The 21239-nt window shown below is 41.4% G+C and overlaps 1 protein-coding gene across 1 annotated transcript in view; it reads right to left on the reverse strand.

Moving 5' to 3' along the window:
* The window catches only part of LOC147663324 (cytidine monophosphate-N-acetylneuraminic acid hydroxylase-like), a 313991-nt gene that overhangs the window by 41828 nt on the left and 250924 nt on the right, over positions 1-21239 (reverse strand). The window contains exons 6-8 of the mRNA XM_086950520.1: positions 12913-12994; positions 9397-9534; positions 3691-3826 (exon numbers count right to left, since the gene is read on the reverse strand). Of these exons, the coding sequence (XP_086806646.1) occupies positions 3691-3826; positions 9397-9534; positions 12913-12994 (356 nt within the window). The remainder of the gene's footprint in view (positions 1-3690; positions 3827-9396; positions 9535-12912; positions 12995-21239) is intronic.

Genomic DNA, 21239 nt, shown 5'->3' on the forward strand with positions numbered 1-21239 from the left:
TTTCCCTAACATTCATCTTCCCTCCTGCTTTTCCCTCCTCTGTCTCACCAACTCAGTCTCCTCTTCCTCTCCACATTGCCCTCTTCTACAATTCATCTAAACTTCCTCACATTTTCCTTCCTCTCAGGTGCAATTTCTTCACACTCTGACTACCTTTCCTTCCTCCCCACCTGCTCCTTTTCTGCCTACCACTTTTCTCTCTCCACATCACTTTCCTCTCTCCAACTCACCCTCCTCATTGCTTCACCCTGTGCTTTACTCTCCTTTTTCTCTTCCTCACTCTCCTTTATCTCAGGCTCATCCTCCTGTCTCTCCCCATCCCACCATCCTCTCTGAGTTACAACCTCGTCATACTTTCTACCTTGCACTCCCCTCTCCGACACTATACTGCTCTTCTCTCTCAATTTACATCTTACCATTATACCTTCCTTGACCTCTGCTCTACCTCTCCCTTCTCTCTGCCTCTGCTTCACCCTTGTCTCTCTCCCTCACACCGTCTATCTCTTCCTCCCACCCTCCCCTTTTTGTGCCTCATCCTGGCCTCTCTCCACCTCACCCTCCTTTTGCACACTTCGCCTCACCCTCCTCTCTCTACGTGTCACCTTCTTCTCACTCTTTCCATCCCCTGCTCTCTCCACCTCACTCTCTGCTAGCATCACCCTTCTGTAACATTGTCCGTCTCACAGTCCTCTCATTCTCTCCACCTCACCCACTAACTTCCTCCACCTCACCTGACTCTTACTTCTCTCACCCTCTCTCCTCCTCCCCATTGTCCATCTGTCCGCATTACCATCCTCCCTTCACATCACACTCCTCTCTCTCAATCCCCACCTTGCCCTACTCATTCCCTTGCTTTCTTTGCGACCTCACCTTTATGCCTCTCTACACACTATACTCTGTAGTGTCTTGAGAGTTAGCACTGATGGAACCTATTTGGCTACTGATGGACACCGTAGAGCTGTGACATAAGTATTAGAGTGACATTTAGTGAAGGTTGGTTTGGAATGTTGAGTTTGCAGTTACACCTACACATATAAAGACATGTAATACTAAGCTCTGTGCTTGGCTTAGTCATTGGCGGGTACCCAGGCTGGAGAGAACACTACAATTGGTGACAAGATCAGGGATGAGTAACCCAAAGATTGACAGTGCTCTCCCAGAGAGTTTACCATGGTCCCTGCAAAGTGCTTGTGCATGCCACGTGTGCCATTGTCGAAGTATGGAATTAAAGCTTAATACATGAGCAGTCAAAGTGCATCGCTAGCCGCTGTGAAGCAGGTAAAGATAACTAAAGCATTGCAGAGAATCTGCACGCCGTTGGTCGAGAATCTGTTGTTCAGGCCATACCTAAAGGTACTGTGCTGCCTAGCAATATAAAGTCATACAGAGTATTAATGCTGAATATGGAGATCAACTAGGTGCCAGAAAATGCGAATTGGCTTACTGAACCCATTAAAGATAGCCATCATACTGCTGCACTCAGTAAAGTGACTCAAGGAAACATGCCCAAGGTTTTGTTTACAGAGTCCTCCATATCCAAAGTCGCTAGCCACCAAAACTGCTGAGTGGGGCTCAGAACATCTTAACATGCCCTTGAATATTAAAGAGCAGAGAGCGACTCGAAACAGTGAAATTTTTCAGATGGCAGCTAAAAAAGAAGCCACATTTCAAGTGAATGTCAAAGACAACCCAGAGGCCAGCATGTCACAAGGCCTCAGGCATAGTTTGTACAAACAAGCTCACAGTGACCATCAAGCTGCGTCAGAAAGAACGTTACTTTCCACCTCATTAAGTTCTACACTGGTTTAAAACACTTCTGCATTCCTAAAACTACCACCACCTTTCGATACAGACAAAATAATGGCAATAGATGAATTGTTTGGATAAAGACATTTGAAGATTTCATTGATGTACTTGAAGAGACTGATAAAAAAATGATCATCAAATACACCAAAAATCTTGCTGGTGATGATGTAAAAGAAGATATAAAGAAAATGCCACAAACTGAAGATCAAGTCACATGCAATCAGATTAAAGAAGCTTTGACTCTTACGTTCAATCCAATGCCCAATGTTGATTATGAAAGATACATTTTCAGTCAAGAATGACAGAAAGTTGATGAAACCATTGATGAATTTGTGAAGGGACTCGACACACCCATCAAACACTGTAAGCTCAATGAATTTAATGATGAAGAAGCTGTACCACTTAGAGTTATTGATGGATGCTTGTTAGATTCCTTCAGACGGCAAATGCTGAGAGAAACTCCTAGTCTGGAGTAAGTGTTAATGTCTGCCAGAGCTGAAGAGCATGATAGACAAGCCATTGACATAGAGGCCAGATGGGCCCAGAATGATTCCATCATGAGTGTGAAAAGTAAACCAAAGCAAAAGACTGAAGGACACAAAGTGATGTCTACACATAAAAAGAAGTTGTGTTTTAGATGTGGATTTTTGTTTCACACAAAGTTAAATATCCCGCCATTGGGCATCTATGTAAAGGCTGTTGGAAGTGGAACCATTTTGTGTTGGTTTGTTAAGCAAAGGAAAAAGAAGTGCGTCATGGTGCGAAGACAAAATGACCTCCGTGGCTTTCCAGAATCAATGTTTAATGCACACCCACAAGGTCAAGCGGGGACATCAGTTAAGACAAATCAACACTGAACAAAATGAATTTTCATCTAATTCATTGTCAAGCAGTTCTTCTAAATCACTATGAAGTGAAAGTGAAGAAGATGGTTGTGCCATGCCCATGTTTACCTCTAAAAAGTGTGCTCATTTTGGCCTGGCCTCATGTGAAGAAAAATATCAGTCAAAGAAACTCGACATGCCAAAGGACCAAAGTCATTTAAACATTGTCCAAAGATTACGCTGGAAATAAATGGTTGTTCTATACCTTTCATTATCGACATTGGTTCATCAATAAACATTATGTCTGAGGAGAAGTATAATGAATTGTCTCCATTAACACAGCGTACGCCATTGAAAACCAAAGGGAGTACATAGGCTGCACTGATGCCCTTAGCAAGGCAAGGTTCATTTGTAGTGACAATGAAATACATGAAAACTAAGGTGCAAGCAGTGGCGGCTCGCAGAGGGAGTGCTGTGGGGAGGTGGGGTGGGGGGCAGTCGAGTTGGACATACAACGGCAAAGAGTAAAGTAAGTAAGTAAATAAATAAAACTATTTACCTTGCGCTTGTTGCATTGCCAAGCTGTTACTTACCACATTCAAGTGGGAATTCTCTTTTCACGGTGGGTATTTGTGCTCCCAGATGAGATTATTCTAAGGACTACAGTAGTTCATCACCTTGAAGAATCTATGGGATGTGCCTGCATTGACATACATACTTAGCAGCATGGGGGAATCTTGTGGTTTCCGTGGGTCGTATCACGGCATGCAGCTACAATGCGATGTCTGCACAATTGGGTTTCACCACACAGCTATTCAGGTCACGGAGGCAGAAAAGAATACCAATGTGGTGAATATACCATCATGCTGATGTTCACCACCCCGTCATTCACCCTCTACATTCTGCCAACTCCCTTATTTGAGTAAAAAAATCAACAGCCAAGGAGGAGAATGGTAAGCTGTGGCAATTTTTACAACAGGGTGGAGCTTATGTCACCAACCAGGTCTAAATGACGGTCTGTGTATAAAATGTGTAGTACTTCGACATAAATACTCAGTACTTGTCTGAAGGGTGGGCCTCCACAAAGTAACCAGCGAAGGGGCAGTAGATACGGGGTCTCAGGTCCTTTACAAGTTGTGCCTTTGAATTCAGCGTTTTCTTCCTTTCAGCTTTGACGAAATGGGCCTTCCAGGTCTCTGAAAATCAAAAGCACACCAATCACGCATTTTGCAGTTATGTTTTTGATCTATTTTGTGTTTAAGTTGTAACCCTCTTTACAATACGTCCAATATAGCTTTAATGTAAAAAAAATATATACAAAAGTTAATGTTAGCTATGAATGAGTGCATCATTTCCACGGCAGTCGTGCAAAATCTACAAATAACCATACAAATTACAACTGATAACTAATGACCCAGGGTTACAAACATAATTGTTATTTAAATAGAGTAAGGAAGTTACTAACCATTTCAAGTGAATATTTACATAAAGCTTAAGCAGCAGATGCTGGAATTAGGTCTTAGTGGTGATAAAGATGTTGTAAAACTCAAGAATAAACTGCAGATAAGGCTGACTGAGAGGTAAGAATTCAGCTTTATTTGAGAACACCTCACCCATCAACTGCCCGCTAACATTCTATATAATCACATTCAAACATCATGTTCCATAATGGAACTTACATTATAGAAACATAACACTCCTTCCTTCCTAACAACATAAATATAACATCTCAGTAATTTATATCTTAAATATAATAGCTCTATAAAACTTAACTCAGAAGAATTTACGTGGATCAGTCCTACATCTTAACATAAAGGTAATGTACACATGCTCTGTTTAGTTTGTAACATAGTCATGGAGATATACCGAATGAGAACACTTCTGTAGACTCACTCTAGTGATCATGCCTTTGCTCATGGGCAAGTTATTTCTTCCTTCTGGTTGCACTTCACATCTGCATTTTTCCTATTGTATTTCTGGGAGTCAAGAAGGAAAAATATACTTTTGTTCCAGATCCTTCCATCTGCTGTTGTAAACAGCATTATGAAATACCTTGACGAGTCTTTGGGCTTTTGTAAACTTTGAATACATTTTAGAACCAACAGGTGCTCTTATTTTAACCAATGCAAAACCAACAGTTGATGACAGAATGCAGAGCAATGTCATACATTCATTCCCTTCCTTTCCACACCGGATTTCTCTCCTATTTTAGACTTGTGTTTGACTGACCAGAACCCTAGCTAAGTTATTGACTGATTTTTGAATTTCAACTCCGCTTTGCGCTTCGATTTAGTGATCAATTCATTCTGAATATTTTGAATAATTCCTGCGTGACTAAATTTGAAAATAAAACTTTAAGGTTTCAGACTTTTCGGTCTGTCATTTTTGTAGGAACAAATGGTTTCCATGTGCTCAATTAAAATTGGCATTTAGAATGTTTTAATGAGTTACAGGTTCATCAAGGAGCACCAAAATCCTTAAAGGGATAAATACCTTTCCCTTTACATTGGTCGCACAAAAAAAGTGCAGTGCAACGTTATTGGCAGTACTTGTGGGTTAATATAAAATCACACCTGATTCACATGAATAGACATGTCATTGAATAAGATATTATGCTTCCGTTAAACTCTGTGAATAGAATGCAAATGTTGATGTGAAATGTTCTAAAGATCCACTGATGTCAATCGTTTACCTATGCGTTCCACCAATCAGGTTACACTACCGACAATTGACAGGACTAGGATGTTGCATGCCTGAAATTAGTAGGGTGGGTACATCCGGTAGATTTTTAAAGCTCTATAAGGAAACAGAGAAAAGGAAACATGACAGGTATCTCTCACCCCCAGAACTGTGCTGAGTTGGTAAGAAACAAGTCTGTCAAAACCCTACAGCTACTCAATCGACAAACAATAGCCATGTTAACACACAGCAAGGCCTGTGCTGCATTTACCGATACATAAACAAGTAATAAAAGCCACGCCACATGTCAGGGTTGAGAGAGTCTCCCTAACAGATCTCTTTTTTGTATTTTCACAAATATTGTGACGACAACATTAATGCAGCCAATATAAAAGCACGACTCACCTCATGTTTGGTGCAGACATGCACATATTACCATGCATATATGCATAAAAATGCGTTGAGGTTTTTCTTGCAGTAGCTATTTACAGTTTCATAACAAATTCCAAGGAATGCTCATTAACTAAGAATGCAAACACTTATATTGTACAAGACCATATTGAACATCACTCTCAGAGCTTGCAGTCTGAAATGCAGTTCATGACTTTGCACAGGCTTGTTGCTTGTAGGGACAAACGTCTTCACACTGCAGACCGCTGTGTCATGGTTTACTTCCGGTTGGCTTATCAAATGACCTTGTGCCTTTTCAGATTAATAGGTCTAAGGGTCCTAGGGAGGTACCCCGTGTGGTTGGTGTTGCATGGTATTTTATGTTAAATTATGTTATGTTATGTCACGTTATTGTATGTTATGTTATGTAGATTTGTGGAGCTCACTGTCACCTGGGAGGGCATCCTGCAGCTGAGCAGGTGAGAGTCTAGGCACAACTATGGCCTAGTGGTGCTACTCGGAAAGCCAAGACGTCAGCTTCTTCTTGAGTTCAAGAAGTGAGGAGAAGACTCTTATGCGTAGATGCCGGTCATTTTATGCTTCAGGGGGGATGGATGAGAAGGCTGAACTGCAGGGTCTGGTTTTTCATATATGTGGGATTTGGGCAATTCGGAGTCCGGACAGACGCAGGTGTCAGAAGGTTTGTGAAAGCGGATGCGATTGTTGAGCCTGGAGCAGTGTTATGTAGTGTCTTGAAAGTGTGAGAGAGGAGTTTGAATTGTGCTTGCTTGTGAATAGGGCACCAGTGGAATACTAACAAAATATGTGTGAGATCCATACAGTATCCTATGACAGTGGCTGTAAGAAATGGGCTCACGTGAAGAGTTAAACATTACAAATTTATTAGAGCTCATTAAACTTAATACACTTAAAAAAAACCTTCCGTACCTTCCAACCCAGAACTTTCTCCCCTTTATCATTCCAGGTGACATTGCAGTGGCACCACAACCATCATCACATTATCACAGTGGCTCTTCCCTTTCCCATAAGTATGTGTTCAATGTTTGAACTGACATTTTGTGAACCGGGTCACCAAATCTCATATGAATGGTTTGCTTTGCAGGGACATGTTACAAGCAGCACACATTGTATTTTCAGCCCAGGGAAAGGCCATTCAAACTTCTATGTCCTTAGATCAGCACCATGGGCTGCACCTTTGTGACTCAATAGCAGTTTCTCTTATGCTGTGTTTTTTGCTGCATAAAGAATTAAGCTCATAGTCATGAATGAACACACAAGAATGACAAACACCGACTATGCTGATTGCCAACTCTGTCTGCAAGTTTGGCTGGAGCTAAGCTGATCACAACTCAACGAGTCAGAATTGTGAAACCCCGAGAAGAAAACCTATGAAGATGTAGTCAATTTTCTTTCCTAGTGTCATGGTCTTTAAACCTGGAAATCTAAGTCAAAATCCTTGGCTTTTAGCCAATATCTCCTTAATCTATTAAGTTGTACTTGATTGGCCTTCTGGTGTGTCGTCATGGAGGGACATATGACGATAAACATAAATCTGGAAAGTGATGTGTTCAGCAATGCTGAAGACAAGCCCAGATCTCCAGTGGAAGTTATGTTGCTGTGAACAGTCATGGAGGAAGAGGTGAGGAAGCTGTGCTCTCTGGTGTGAGGAGAGAACCTGACTCCTGTCTTGAGGGTAAGCATCAATGGCCAGATGATGGAAACAAGCAAGGATAACATCTCAAGAATGTGAGTCATTCAAAAGTCACCAAGACCTTGCTGCGCAGAAGAAAGCTAAAGACATCGGTGTTGCAAGAAGGTCGAGGACCTGAGGGTGCCATTCCAAGATAGCAAATGTGGTGGAGTCTGCATCCCCCGCGTCCACCAAGTAGCATTCCATGATCAAGTGGGACCTTGAAACATCCTTGTTCCAGGACAAGAGCGACACACATGTTTTCTCTTTCATCCTAGGTCTTTTAGCAATGATCAAGCTCATTCCAGTATATTTTCAACCAGCTTTCTTACAGCCTGATTTAGAGTTGGACAGACAAGGTACTCCACCACAAACATAATGGAGTAAGCTGTCCCCCAACCCTTTGGTCTTCCAGCTCAATTATGAGTAGGGCGGAACACCAGTTGGAAGACAATGGTGCTATCCGCTCGCTTCACCATCGGGAGAGATAATCTAATGGCATGATATAGTAGGATCTGCCGGAGTAAGGATATGAGACCACCTACCCTATTTAGAGCAGGCGGAGTGATGCTCTTTTTTTCTGTCTGTTACTGCTAGGTTGCTACAACAGAAAAAAACAATAATGGCCTAACAACCAGTGAGAAAACTGCTATAGTGTGGGGCTTTTAGATTTTTTGTTTGTCAGAGACAACCTCCCGCTTTGTGTGTTTGTTTCTGGAAAACACAAAAGGGTTTGTGCACAGCAGTCAGAAACATGGTGGCCATGCACCAAACCATTTGTGGCTTCAGAGGAGCTGCCCTGACAGCAGCACCTGTGACGGCACAGAGGTTGTCGTATGTCTGACAGTGAAGTATAGATCACCACAATATCCTAAATCTGACCCTTAATCGATCAGTTCTTAAGATATCAGTACAAGTAGTGTCCCTGTTTATGACTTAGAATTTGTACATTAAAAGGAGCAGTAAGTATTCTCCAATTGAAAGTGTTAACCCTTCTCCACCTATACCATAAAGGAGAACTCCTTTTACAAAAAGGGACAGTGTATTACATTTTTGCAAAAAAAAACTAAAACTTTCCTCCCATGGTTACTAACTGTTCTGATAATCACCACTCATTGAGGGATCACAGTTTATTGTTCTAATAATAAAATTAAGTAGCATTAGATGCTGAATAAAACACAATTAGGTGTCTCCAACATGAGTGGTCATTGACAGCACGCTTACGAGTAGTATGGAGTTACTTTATTTGTGTCCAGCATCCCCATTCGCACTAGCTGCTGGTGCCAACTAGCCCTGTTAACTGGACACTTGAAGTATGACTTTTGACTAGTTGTCTCCATAAACAATAATGTTTACCAGAGAGTGAAACCCAAGCCATAGCATAGACCTGCATGTCTCTGAGAATATCTGCAACAACTGAACCCACCCCCCTATCCTCCCCTTTCCTATAGAATCGTAGACCTATGTTATTTAGATTATAGCACCCTACCAAATAATTGCAAAAAAATGCCTGGAAACTTTTCTTAACCCAGAAGGTGCTACCATGCTCTGGTTTCTTTTCTTCTTCATTATTGTGACTTCAGCTGTGTAGATACAAACCTATTCTTTTGTGTTTGGTTACAGTATCGCGAGTTACAACCCTACTACTCATGGAGTGAACCTTAGCTGCTCAACCTAGATACTTACGAAGAGTCAAGTGCACAAATGAAGTAGCTTGGTTAACCAATAAGACTATATGCATAAATTAGTCCCCCAGGATGTCAGTGTTAAACAAGAGCACCCCCATGGAAATTGTTAAGTAACCACAGATGTTTCCACAGAAACCACAGAAAAGGACTTGCAGCACTCTTATATTGTTTTGTACGGAGTTTCAGATTCTAATACTGTTTAGGTTGGACCTGTTGCTCCTTCAGTTGTAGGTATTTTATAACAATAGCAAGTACGCATGCTCAGTACTTGACCTTGTAAGGTAATGTAAACAAATACCTGTAAACTTTCCACCGTTGAATATAATTGGAAATCCAGTTGCTCCACCAGCAAAATCACTCATCATCAAGTCAACATTCTTTGGAAGTTTCCCATCATTGGGCCTGGAACAGTCGACTGTATTAAGTATTTTATGGCCTGCGGTGAATGTGAGTTTAACATGTTAGGGAATTCAGATCAGATACGAAACATTTAATAACTGTTCGAGGTGATGTAATTTAAGGAAACTTGTTTCTATTTGGTAAGCATTCTTAACTGCAATGCAAGAAGTACGTGTGTTTCCAAAGATTAGCAAAATGCATTAGTGTCAATAGTTTATTTATTTAGGGAATTACGCCACAAAGCTGAAAATCACACAGGTTCACCAACATTTTAAAACACAATGGACTTTTTATTTAAATATACCATGTTAAACCTCCAGCTGTATGTAATCAGACGCTTGAAACAGAGGCTCCCTCCTCGCTTCCAGAAGGTGCTTTGTGGGGACCTTTGCTCATCGGAGGTGTATTTCTGTGCTTTTGAATGCACAATGGCAGTAAAGAAATGGAAAATAAAAGTAATTATGTGCATAATTTTCATATTACTTTTTCATTTTACTTGAAGAGAGATCATATGCAGGCTAATGGTGCTAGATAAATTGCTACAGAAGCTGAGTTGGTGAGTTCTGTGTTTGACATCAGTGACATAGGCTTGTATGCTGGTGTATCCGCCCAGACTTTCATTCTTCTAAGGTTGATAAAATGATTGCCATTGAGTTGGGTAAGTGTAGACATCTCTTATTTCAGCTCCAAGAGACATCTGGGTTAATCTGCACTTCACAAACACACCTGTTCTGTCAAAAAATAATGGGAGAGGAACCCCTCAGCAAATTCAACTGATGCCAATACCATCAGACTATGTATTGTAGAAATGTATATAGTTGGTAAATAATGCATATATGGCATAAATTGTATATATTGTCCATATAATTTGCAAAAGTGTCAATCACTACTGCTCATACGAAGAATTCAAGTAGCAGTTGTTTTGTTTGAGTTGCCATTCATGAATTGTCATATGGATATATTACATATGCTGATCAAATAGGATATATTTTTGTATATATCTTATGTCACCACATAAATTCACTGATCGTATAAGTACAATCTCCGGTTGTTTATTGAATTATGTTCATTTTTATGACATCTCAATAAGTTGATAAATAATTCTAAAATAATTCCTTCAGGAACCTCTCAGTTTATGTTATTGAATACACCCAGTTCCGTGGAAATATTGGGTTGCCCTATTCTGTTAATATATGGATACAGGAGTCAGGCAGACCCCCACACAGTACCTTGGATATGTCCAAAATCAACAATGATGCAAGGGACAGGGGAGGTGAGGCATAGCGAAAGCAGGTGATGCTTTGGTTCCCTACTGCTTTGCAGGGTCGTTGGCAAGTTGGTGCTCAGGGATGGTGCATTGTGCAAAGGAGGTGAGGCGTCACTGCAGCAAGTAAAAGTGAGACATCGGTTCATGGAGGTGGTGCAGGGTTGTGGAGCTGCTAACCCCCTGGGATGATGCGAGACCCTGAGGAGGTGATGCGTTGGTTTCATGTGCGATACCTCATATCTTTACTGTTGTGCAGTGTCCATGATGAAGTTGGTGGTCAAGCTGTGAGGCCTCGGTGTTGTGGCATTGAGGGTAAACTACTGGGCCACAGCTGCAGAGCAGTGCCTTATGGATGTCGGTGGTGTGGTGCTCGAGACTCCCGCAGTGGGTGTTCTTCGGAGGCACTGCAGCGTCGTCATATCCTGCATTTTACGTCACAGTCATTGCGTTGAATGGGGACCAGGCTCAGTGCAGGCAGCGGCACAGCAACAGAATTGCAGACATGCTCTGGTTCTGAAGTTGCTCACTGTCGGTTTCTTCTTGTAGCACAAAAACTCACTTCCAAGGCCCAGGAGCTGGAATTGTCGCCACTTGGCATGAAGAGCTCTTAGTGGATGAGGCCAGTTACTACAGGTGAAGTCTTTGATGGCCCTTGGATTTACAAAAGGAGGCAGGCTCAACTCAAGCTCTTGGAGAAACTTTAGAAAGCAGGATGTAGAGAGCAAAATCCAGTTCTCTCACTTCCAGGACCGAAGCAGCGGGCAACCGGCCAACCCAGCAAAGCAAACACCGAAGTGGCAGCCCAACAGCTCTTCTGTCTGGCAGAATGTTCTCAGTCCAGAAGTGCTCCAAGTTTATGGTGTCAGAGGTCCAGTACTTATACCCATTCTAACCCTTGAAGTAGAGGGAAAGCTCTTTGAAGTACACAAGACCCTGCCATTCCTGGCCCTGGCTCCAGGCACACTACAGGGAGTGGAGGCTTTGTTGTGTGGGCACAGGCACAGCTCTATTCAGGTACAAGTGTCAGCTCCTCCCACCACTCTAGCTCAGGAAGGCTCATCAGCCTGGTGATGTGCCATAATTATATGCTGACTCACCTAAGCTCCCTTTGTGTGTGACTGTCTAGAGTGAATTCACAAAACCCAACTGTTATCCAACCCAGATGTGTATTTAAGGGACAGGTAGAGGCACAGAATGGTTAAGTAAGAAAATTGCAACTTTATAAAAGTGGTATTTTCAGACCTGCAATCTAAAAACCACCTTCTCTAGAAGATGGATTTTAAATTGTACATCCAGAGATACCAAACTCCAATGTTCTATCTACTCCCACTTGGAAGATACACTGGCACAGTGTACCAGGCAGCTCCTTTGCTAACCTAGGGAGAGATAGACCTTGCTGTAGTGAAAACCAAACCTAGCAGTTTTTCACTACAAGGACATGTCCAATCTCTTAAATACACTGCAACCTGCCCATGGAGATAGCGAGGACCTACTTTAGGGGTGCCTTACATGTACTAAAAGGGAAAGTTTGGGCTTGGCAAAAGGGTGCAGATCGAAGTGACAGTTTAAAATTGCACGCACAGGTGCTGAAGTGGCATGCCAGAGACAGGTTGGCAAGGCTAATTGTGGATGGCATCGAGTTACAGGGCCTGGGCACCTATGGTGCACTGTACTAGGGACTTATTAGTAAATCAAATACGCCTATCATGGAGAAAACAATTACCATCAGGTTATAGACACAGAGCACTTGCACTTTAGCACTGGTCTGCAGGGGCAACGTGTCTAGAGTCCTAAAGCCAGCAAAAATAAAAATCAACACACTGTCAACACCAGGAAGTCAGAAGCAAAAGGAGAGGGGAAACCATGCAAAAGATGCTACGTCTATAGGTACTCCAGAAACTTCACTTTGTGTTCTGATGATGCAATGTCAGTTTCATTATCCAAAGGAGAAATAGGTTTGCTCAGTGTTTAGTTTGACTGTCACAGAACTCCCAAGCTGAGCCAGAATATGAAAAAAATCACTCCCAGATAAAAAGGAGGGGTAAACATTAATTGTATTTAAATCTCAAAAGGAGGCATAGTGTTATATGTTACACATTTTTGTGATAATCCTTTATTATAAAATGGAATGAGAGGCTGCAACCTCACCTTTGTATTCTACGATGATGCATGTGTCCATTTCATGATGAATTCCGTCCATCAGAATCATGAACCTTAGATTCTTATCCACCTACAATGAAATGAAATATCAGGTGTTTTTACATTGGTGCACAGAAATATGAAATCTCAATATTGATAAGCCAATGTAAACAATGTACACACGAAAAATAGTTGACACACCTGCCTATCATGTTGCTCAGCTCTAAACGAAGAAGCTGACACTGGACGTCTTATGGACTGAGAGAGGTAGAACCCCATGCATTTTAATAGTCATGAACTCCAATCCCAAACATAACCAGGAAATGGCAAGTGACCTTGCAGTCTCAGTGCTTTTCCTTATGCCTCTATATGCTGGGTCAGCGTTTACAAATATATTCATACAGTTGATGGTATTGGATCAATCATTGTATGTAGATGAGCAATCAACTATATCATTATTGTGGAGTTCAAGGGTAATTGCTCTAGTATAAATCACTGAAGCATGTTACTTTACACCAAGGCAGATGATGGATAGAAAGTAGGACAGGTAAAGCACTTTTGGACAATAACATGCAAATGCTGTTGCTGGAAGATTATAGGATACAAAAAAAAAACAATAGAGATCACTTAGGTTTTATTCACACCCCAACACTAAGGTGCAAATTTATTAAAACGACATTCAGTGCAGCGCAGCAAGCCACCTTGCTGAGCTGCACTGCGTGACAATGAAACGGTAGCAATGCGCCATATTTAACATTATACTGTGCATTCCTGTCTTTTCCCAGTACTGGTGCACAATTTTCTGCCTAGCACCAACGCAGGCACCCTCGGACCATGGTACGTTGTAGGCAGGACTGGTTTTACACAGGAAGGGGCACCTTCCTTCACAAAAACAATACCCTGAGGTATTTTCCTCTTTCTTAGTGTGCTGCATGTGCAGCACTCATAGAAAGCGGAAACACAAGGAGAAATAAAGACATTTCTCCACGTCGCACTCCCCCAGGGATGCCTAACAGCTATGGGGCATTCCCAAGTCCACCAATTATGGAAAATCTGCGAATGCCTGAACATCCATAGGTGTTGCGTGGAAACACCCATACACCACCCATGGGGTGCCTCCCAGGGCTAGAGTAACGCAATGCAGAGATTTGCACTGCGTTGCGTTACTCCAGATTTATCAAGCCTAGCGTAGCTTGGCGAATCCCATATAAGGGTTTGGCCTTCCAACATACTGACCTGGAACTCCTTTAGTGATGGGTTGGCAGATCAGAAGTCGCTGATGGCAAAGCCAGGTAATCCGCCCGTTGAAAATCTAGTGGTTTCTCTACCTACAGATAAGTGTTTATTGTATCTCTAATTCATTGATATCTTATACCCAAATTAAAAAATTGGTTACAAATAATAATCTTTCTATAAACCTGCTCAAACGTACAAGTCAGCCAGAAGCACAATATGAGCATCTTTACATGCATAAAAAAACAGATGAAAAATATGGAATGTAAAACACATCAAGAAATCACGAAATAGGCCAACATTTGGTTTAGAACTAGCCAAAGGGTTCTGCACGTGTCCTCCACTGCTGTCATACACTATTTCAAAATGGGAACACAAAATCCTCCAACAAATTAATAAAACATGCCTGCCTCGCATGGCTTGATAAAAATGAATAAAGCAACCAATATGATTATGGCGTCTTCCAAACATCACATCAAAAAATACTGCAGCTGGAATACCGTCTTCCCTATTTCCTAAGCCTCAGCCAGAAGATGACATGATAGGTAAGTGACAAGTGTATTGACAGGTGAATAACACGTGTGCTGTGGTTGAGACAGATTGAGACAAGTATGCCATTAGAAAACGTACATCTCAGTAATAATGATGTTTGTCTCTGCCCTTGCTATATAAACAGAGACCAGAATATAGTAAAATGTGTGTGCACACGTCTCGTGTGTAATTATGCATTGTGAAGGTGTATGGTTCACTTTGCCAGCATTTACCAAAGCTTTGAGGATGCACATGGAGACATGTGTGCATACACACACACTGTCACAGTAGTCAGAAGAAACTACCCACCATGCCATGCTACTGCTGCCTGTTAGCTACTTCGACTTAACTATTAGAAGGAGGTTTCACAGAATGGTCACTAGTTGCATTTTTCACTTGTAGAGCATATAAGGAAAATCAGTACAGATTCTTAGTTGTAGAGGTTTATGTCCTTCTTCCACCAATTTCCCATGTTGAGATCATTTTTAAATGTTGCCACCTGGGTCCCAAACAGGATATGCATGAGATAGGTAGGGTATATCACACTACAAATTCCTATTTGGAGTTTAGTTTTCCGCTGATATTCAGTGGTGTTAATTGGGAGTAATTAGTTTTGTTTGGGTTGTTGCTGACACAGTTTCAATTTTGACTGCGATAATAAGAAGATTGAAAGGTGGTGTTTCATATGGAGTCAGGCTGGTTGATGTCTAGTTCCTGCTCAGATAGGGAGTCAACACTAAGGAGCATATTTACAAGAACTAACGCATCAGCGTTAGCAGTTTATTAGTAGTAAAGTTAGACTTTTGGTCTAAGTTAGACTTTTGGTCTAAATTTAGAGTTGAGATCAAAAGTCTAACTTTACTACTCGTAAATGCCCTTTGTGAATACCGAAAGTCATAAAGTTAGATTTCATCTCATAATGCTTCTGTGAATCAGGTCCAAAGTATTTAATAGTTGTTGATGCATAACCTGTGTGTTATATTTTAGCTATTGCTCCTTCAGAAAATGGCAGCAAAGGTCCATTGGCTGAATGGGATACTATTAGGATTTCCAAAGGAAAAATATGTAAGCTGGTCTGTTTAGTCTTTATTACTTATTCGGTCAAATCCTCATAGACTTTCCCACAGACTCATGCTTACCCTGTGTCAAAGAGATGGGTCTGTCACCAAGAGTTTTGGACATCCACTCAAAACTGCAGAATCTTTCCACACCATGGTAAAAGCTGACAATTGCAGCAACTCGACTCACCAGTCTGATGTGTGGATATTCCTGACTCTCATTAGCCAGAGCAAATCTATACCAGTCCTATGCTAGACCCACCCCACAAGTTTTAAAAGTTCAACTGCTTCCGATTACTAGTCTTTCTGCAGTCTCAGTCACATGGACCACAAAAGGGCACAATCTTTGAGTAAGGCAATTGTCATTTTAAGAAATTCAGGTGCCACTATTTCTAAGGTCAAGTTAATCGATTTGACTGACCTGCACACAAAGACAACAAAAGATGCCCTGCAAAACCTCGCCAGCCAACCAAGCACATATGAAAAATATATACATAGTGGAAATGTCCTTGACATGCGGAACGAGTTACTGCAGACACTGCAAATGTATAAGAAAACTAGTGCATAATTTGAGCCAGTGGTTTCCGGTGCTCGTCACAGCCACTCAATTGCCAGCCCGGGGCTCATGACAGTCTGCCACATGGTAGGGTGTCTGCCAAATTTAGGTACGAGCACAACATCTGTTTATTAATTCAATTTACATTTTCAATGATTGTTATTTGCCTCTCAAGCCACTCTTATAGTTTTGGGGCACAGGAATAGTATGAATTCTCACACTTTTAAGAGTGTGATGATAAGAAGTGTGTTGGCGCTGTTATTGGCGGCGCTGTCAGGGACAACGGATGGTGCAAGCTGTAGTGTTCTCCTGTAGAGGGCCCCAGCACAATTTCTTCGACTAATTAGGCACTGAAGAAAACTAACACTGCAAGTTGAAAGGGAAATAAGAGTAAACATAAGGGAAATAAAAGAAAACATTGCCGTAGATGCGCAGAAGAAGACAAATGAAATAGATGCTGCACTATGTTCCTCGGCGGGAGGAGCACGGAAGAGAGAATCATAATACTGCGCTGCTTGTCCGATCATTAAATAGACGATTATCATTCACTTTAAGGTTTTGCCTATACACCATACTAAAGATTTGACTGAACCATTTGAAAATCTGTTCGAAGTTTCTGGCCGTTTACTTAATTTTGAAAAAATAATCTTTTGGAAATTTCAGGGAGTTTTTTCAGCATTGAAATTTTCTGTCCTGATGATGGTCTACATGACGTCTGCATATTAGACCGAAACGTCGACACCCCCATCATCTCCAGAAACGTTGCGCTGTCACCAACATACATTCATTATTTATTAATAATTTTGGGTTGTTTGTTACATTCACCAGGAGTTGATATTTTTGTTGTGAACTGAAGAGTCATTGCTATCTGTACCTCTGCTCACATTTTTTTTGCTTGATTTGATTTCTCTGTATTTGTCTCCCAAGATGTAATTTTGTTGTCTTATCACTAAATACTAAAAAGAACTTTTTCAGAATATAACTTAAACTCTCTGTGTGTTCTCTTTTCCTTCCTGTGATTCATTCTAGTTAATTACAAAGTGTGATATTCTGTTGATAAACTTGAGTTTGATATATATATACGACTCAGAACTCAGCTTGATTGTTTCCTCAAATAAATCCCTTGTAGCATTTTTTACCTTAAATATCTAGTGCCCAAGCCTACAAGGGTTGATTGGGTTCCCACTGCTTCTAACACGCACTATGTTCCATGGCGCTACAATGTGAAAAGAGGGTGTGCTATATCAGTGAACAGTTACCTGAAAGATAAATATGAAACCGAAGGACAGTAAGGAAATCATAAGGAATTCAAAAAAGGGCAGGAAAAGGAAAACAGGTAAACCAGCATAAAAACGCAAATGTGCAAGGAAAAGTACCTGAGAATGCATAAAAATAAAAGACCACGAGGACCTCAATAAACTATGAGGCAGATCTACAAGCCCCTTGCATCACTTTTGCGCCACCATTGCATCACTTTTGTAACGCAGCAGCAGCGTAAATGTTGCTGCCCATTTACAACATGACACATCTAGGGAGAAGCGCCACCTTGTAAAGCCCTGCACAACATTATGCCTATGTCAGGTATAAATTATTCAGGGTGGGACACGACTCCAGCAATGTGGGACTTTTTTGCCAACGGATGCGTCAGAATTTCTGATGCATCTGTCAATCCTTGCGCCATGGGCTGCCGTATTGTAAATATGGCGCATCCATGGTGGCACAAGGGTTTTGCAAGGAGGCACAGGGAAACTGACGCACCTATACAGAAGCGTCAGTTTTTTGTAAATCTGCCCCTATAAGTAGAATATTTTAGAGTGTGAGTTTCAATAAAAATCCATTACAGAAATATGGAAGGACATATGGAACATAACGGCAAAGGTCCGAAGAGAAAGGCATGACTCACAAGACGATATGAGAAAACAGAAATCATCACAAGGAAATAAATAACGAGAAACAGAAACCATAATTTATTGAAGTCACTGATATCAACTAAAACAGTGCACCTCAAACCTCCACAATAAGAGAAACAATGGCCTAGAATTTTGTACCATGATGGAGCAAGGAACCTAACTATCATAAAACAAAACAAATGTAATAATCAGAACAATCTGGCAAGCACGGCACTAGCATACATATCAAAAGAGGAAGTGGAGAGGGAACGTGTCCATGTGGACACAAGGAGTGGATCCAATCTCCCCAACTATAATTTGATAAACAAGTAGAATCCACCGGTACAAGATAGCCAAAAATCGGAAAATGGTCTAGGGTTGGGTGTGTCTCCTACAATGGTGGGAAGCACGTTGTGTTGCTTAAATACCCCTCGCACATAAAAAGGGCCCTTGGTGTCATGCTTCATCATAGGGGTCTTCGCGTCCCTCTACGGAACGCGGTGTGCTACTAACCGGCGGGTACGCGGAAGCACTGATGTAATGACTATGTGTGGTGTGTGAGGGCTGTGAGTGGTATGGTCAGAAGTGGATGGTAAGTGAGTTTAAAAAATACCTTGCAAGTGAGGAGTAAAAAGAATTTTAATATACCTCCATGCTTGTATTGTTAAAAGTTAGTTAGGTGGAGGTTTGGAGTATTCAATGTACAGAACCTCCTGGGTGTGTCGACATGTTTCGAAGCCTCAAGCTTCTTCTTCAGGACGGATGCACAGAAAAAAAAGTACTTCCCTAGGGATTGGTAAAGGAAGAGTTCTGGGATACAAAGGTAGATAGATTGCATACTTGCTATAATGAGGCCAATGGCATCATGAGCGTTCAAAAACCGGTGGGGACCCGTGCCTAATTGCACTCTGTAAGGATAAATGCACAATTCAGTTGTGCATAGGGTACTCACTTGGTTCGATTCATGGTGATCCTGCAGAAACGGCTATGCTGTATTTCATGTGTAAGGTTTGTGCAATTACCTTACGGGATAAACGGTTGTTCTAGTATGGTCCATATCATATCTTCTGGACGATGGTTCTTTTCTAAATAGTGGGATGTCAAATGTGTCGCCTGCTTCTTGCATCTTATGGTGCTCATATGTTCCATAATTCACAACTTTACTTTTCGAGAGGTCATCCCCACATACCTCAAACTGCAAGGACATGAGATCAAATAGACCACCTTTTCACTATTACAATTCGTGAAACTTCTTTGTGTTTGGTGTTATGTGTTTTCCCCCGAGAGCGTTGCCTCCTTTGCCCTGAGCTTGTTGCCAGGTGGGGAGAGGCCTCTCCTCCATACTCTTGAGGTAAGGGTGGATGACTTGTGTAAACCCATTATGAGGGCATGCTGGATGGCTAGCTTTAGCCACGTAGTTTTCTGAAGGCATAAATGTTTTTTTTTTTCATTTTTCTTTCCAAGACTCTCTTTGTACATACCTCTTGTTTCTTTGATAGATTTTCCAAGAGGTTGAAGGAATCCTGACTGTGAAAAGATTGTTTCACAGTGTAACCTTTATATTATTTATATATATTCTGTCACTGTTTGCAGTAGCAGTTAACATCTTCAAGGTCCTGATGAAAGCACTTGGTATCCTTTTCACCGCTTAGTGCTGAAACATGTTGACCAATATATACTTATGGATGGCTATTTATTAAAACTGTCCTTTTGAACTGTTTTTAATCATTGTACGTATCAGACAAGAATAAAATAGGAGTCTGATTACGCTTCAATTTTAGAACTCACTTTACACTTTTGCACTGCACTATTCTCCCATACACTCCACAAATAACATCTGCTCACATCTGTATTTACAAACTTTGAAAACATCCTTGGGCTCCTTCATCATTAGGGTGGAGTGTTAGCCCTGTTAAAGGAAACCCAGATGATAAAGCATGTCACCTGGAAAGGTGAGTGATGGGAATCCATACAAATTTGTTGTATTTCTGAGAAGTCTTGGTTTGTTTTTGGCATTTCTTTGCTCTTCATAATTAGACTACGGGTTATATATTGTGTATTGGCTATTGTTCTGTGGGGCTGCATATCCCTTCAAGTCTTTAAACCTTGGCCTCTGGCCCTAATCAAAATGTAGTGTGCTCCGGACATTTTGATACCCGTGGACCGGTCATGGTCCCATGACACCAAGCAATCTGATATGTTGGCCCCATCTCCCCAAAAATATGTGGCCACCAATACAGGACTTGGGTATTTGTGTGCTTTTTTGTGAGAGCTCAGTAGGGACTTCAAAATCCCCCAAGGATCTTTGTGGAGACCCAGAAGGACCACCTGTCACCCCACCAAGGTCAAAATGAATATAAAAATTGGGTTGTCTTTACTGCGGTACTCCTGCTGGATCCAGATTGGTCCTCCTGTAAGGTACTGCGGGACTCCCAAAGAAACCATTGCCCAAGCTTTACCCCCTCCGATTGTATGCAGTGCCCAAACAGTAATAAACTTCAAACACAACACAAGAAAATTCCCAAACCAATTTACATTTTTTTAATAAACAAAATGGCAAAAATCCATTAAGCAAAACCTGATTTATGAATTTTTAAAGTTTAAGCTTCAAAAACATGACAAAAGTGTAAAGCTCCAACTGCGGTCAAATGGTTGGGCTTGACTGGGACATGGGTAAAGTTTAAGGCTGACCTCGATAGATGCAGGTGAAATACAATACCAGGTTTGTCCCAGTGAAAAGTATTACCTTCCGACTTAGGCCCTGTTTTAGGTAGAGTTCAGTGGGCAGGTTAAATCTTCACAAATGTGATGGCTATATATGGGATTATAATACGGCTGACGGGATATCCCCGACTGCTAAGCTCAAAACCAGGCCATAAGTCTATAAAATGGTAGTAAAAAATGCAAGGATGCTGGTTGTGGCTGAAGAGGGCTCCAAGGTTTTGGCTGGCCACTAGGCAAGGTCTCAGTGAAGCAATTGACTTTTGATGGGAAAGCTCAGAGCAGGAGAAATCTCATGCCCTGCTATGGTCCCTCACTGGCTAAATACTGTTTTGTTGGTTCAGACTT

This window comes from Lissotriton vulgaris, unplaced genomic scaffold (genome assembly GCF_964263255.1).
Source record: "Lissotriton vulgaris unplaced genomic scaffold, aLisVul1.2 SCAFFOLD_838, whole genome shotgun sequence".
Classification (NCBI taxonomy): Eukaryota; Metazoa; Chordata; class Amphibia; order Caudata; family Salamandridae; genus Lissotriton; species Lissotriton vulgaris.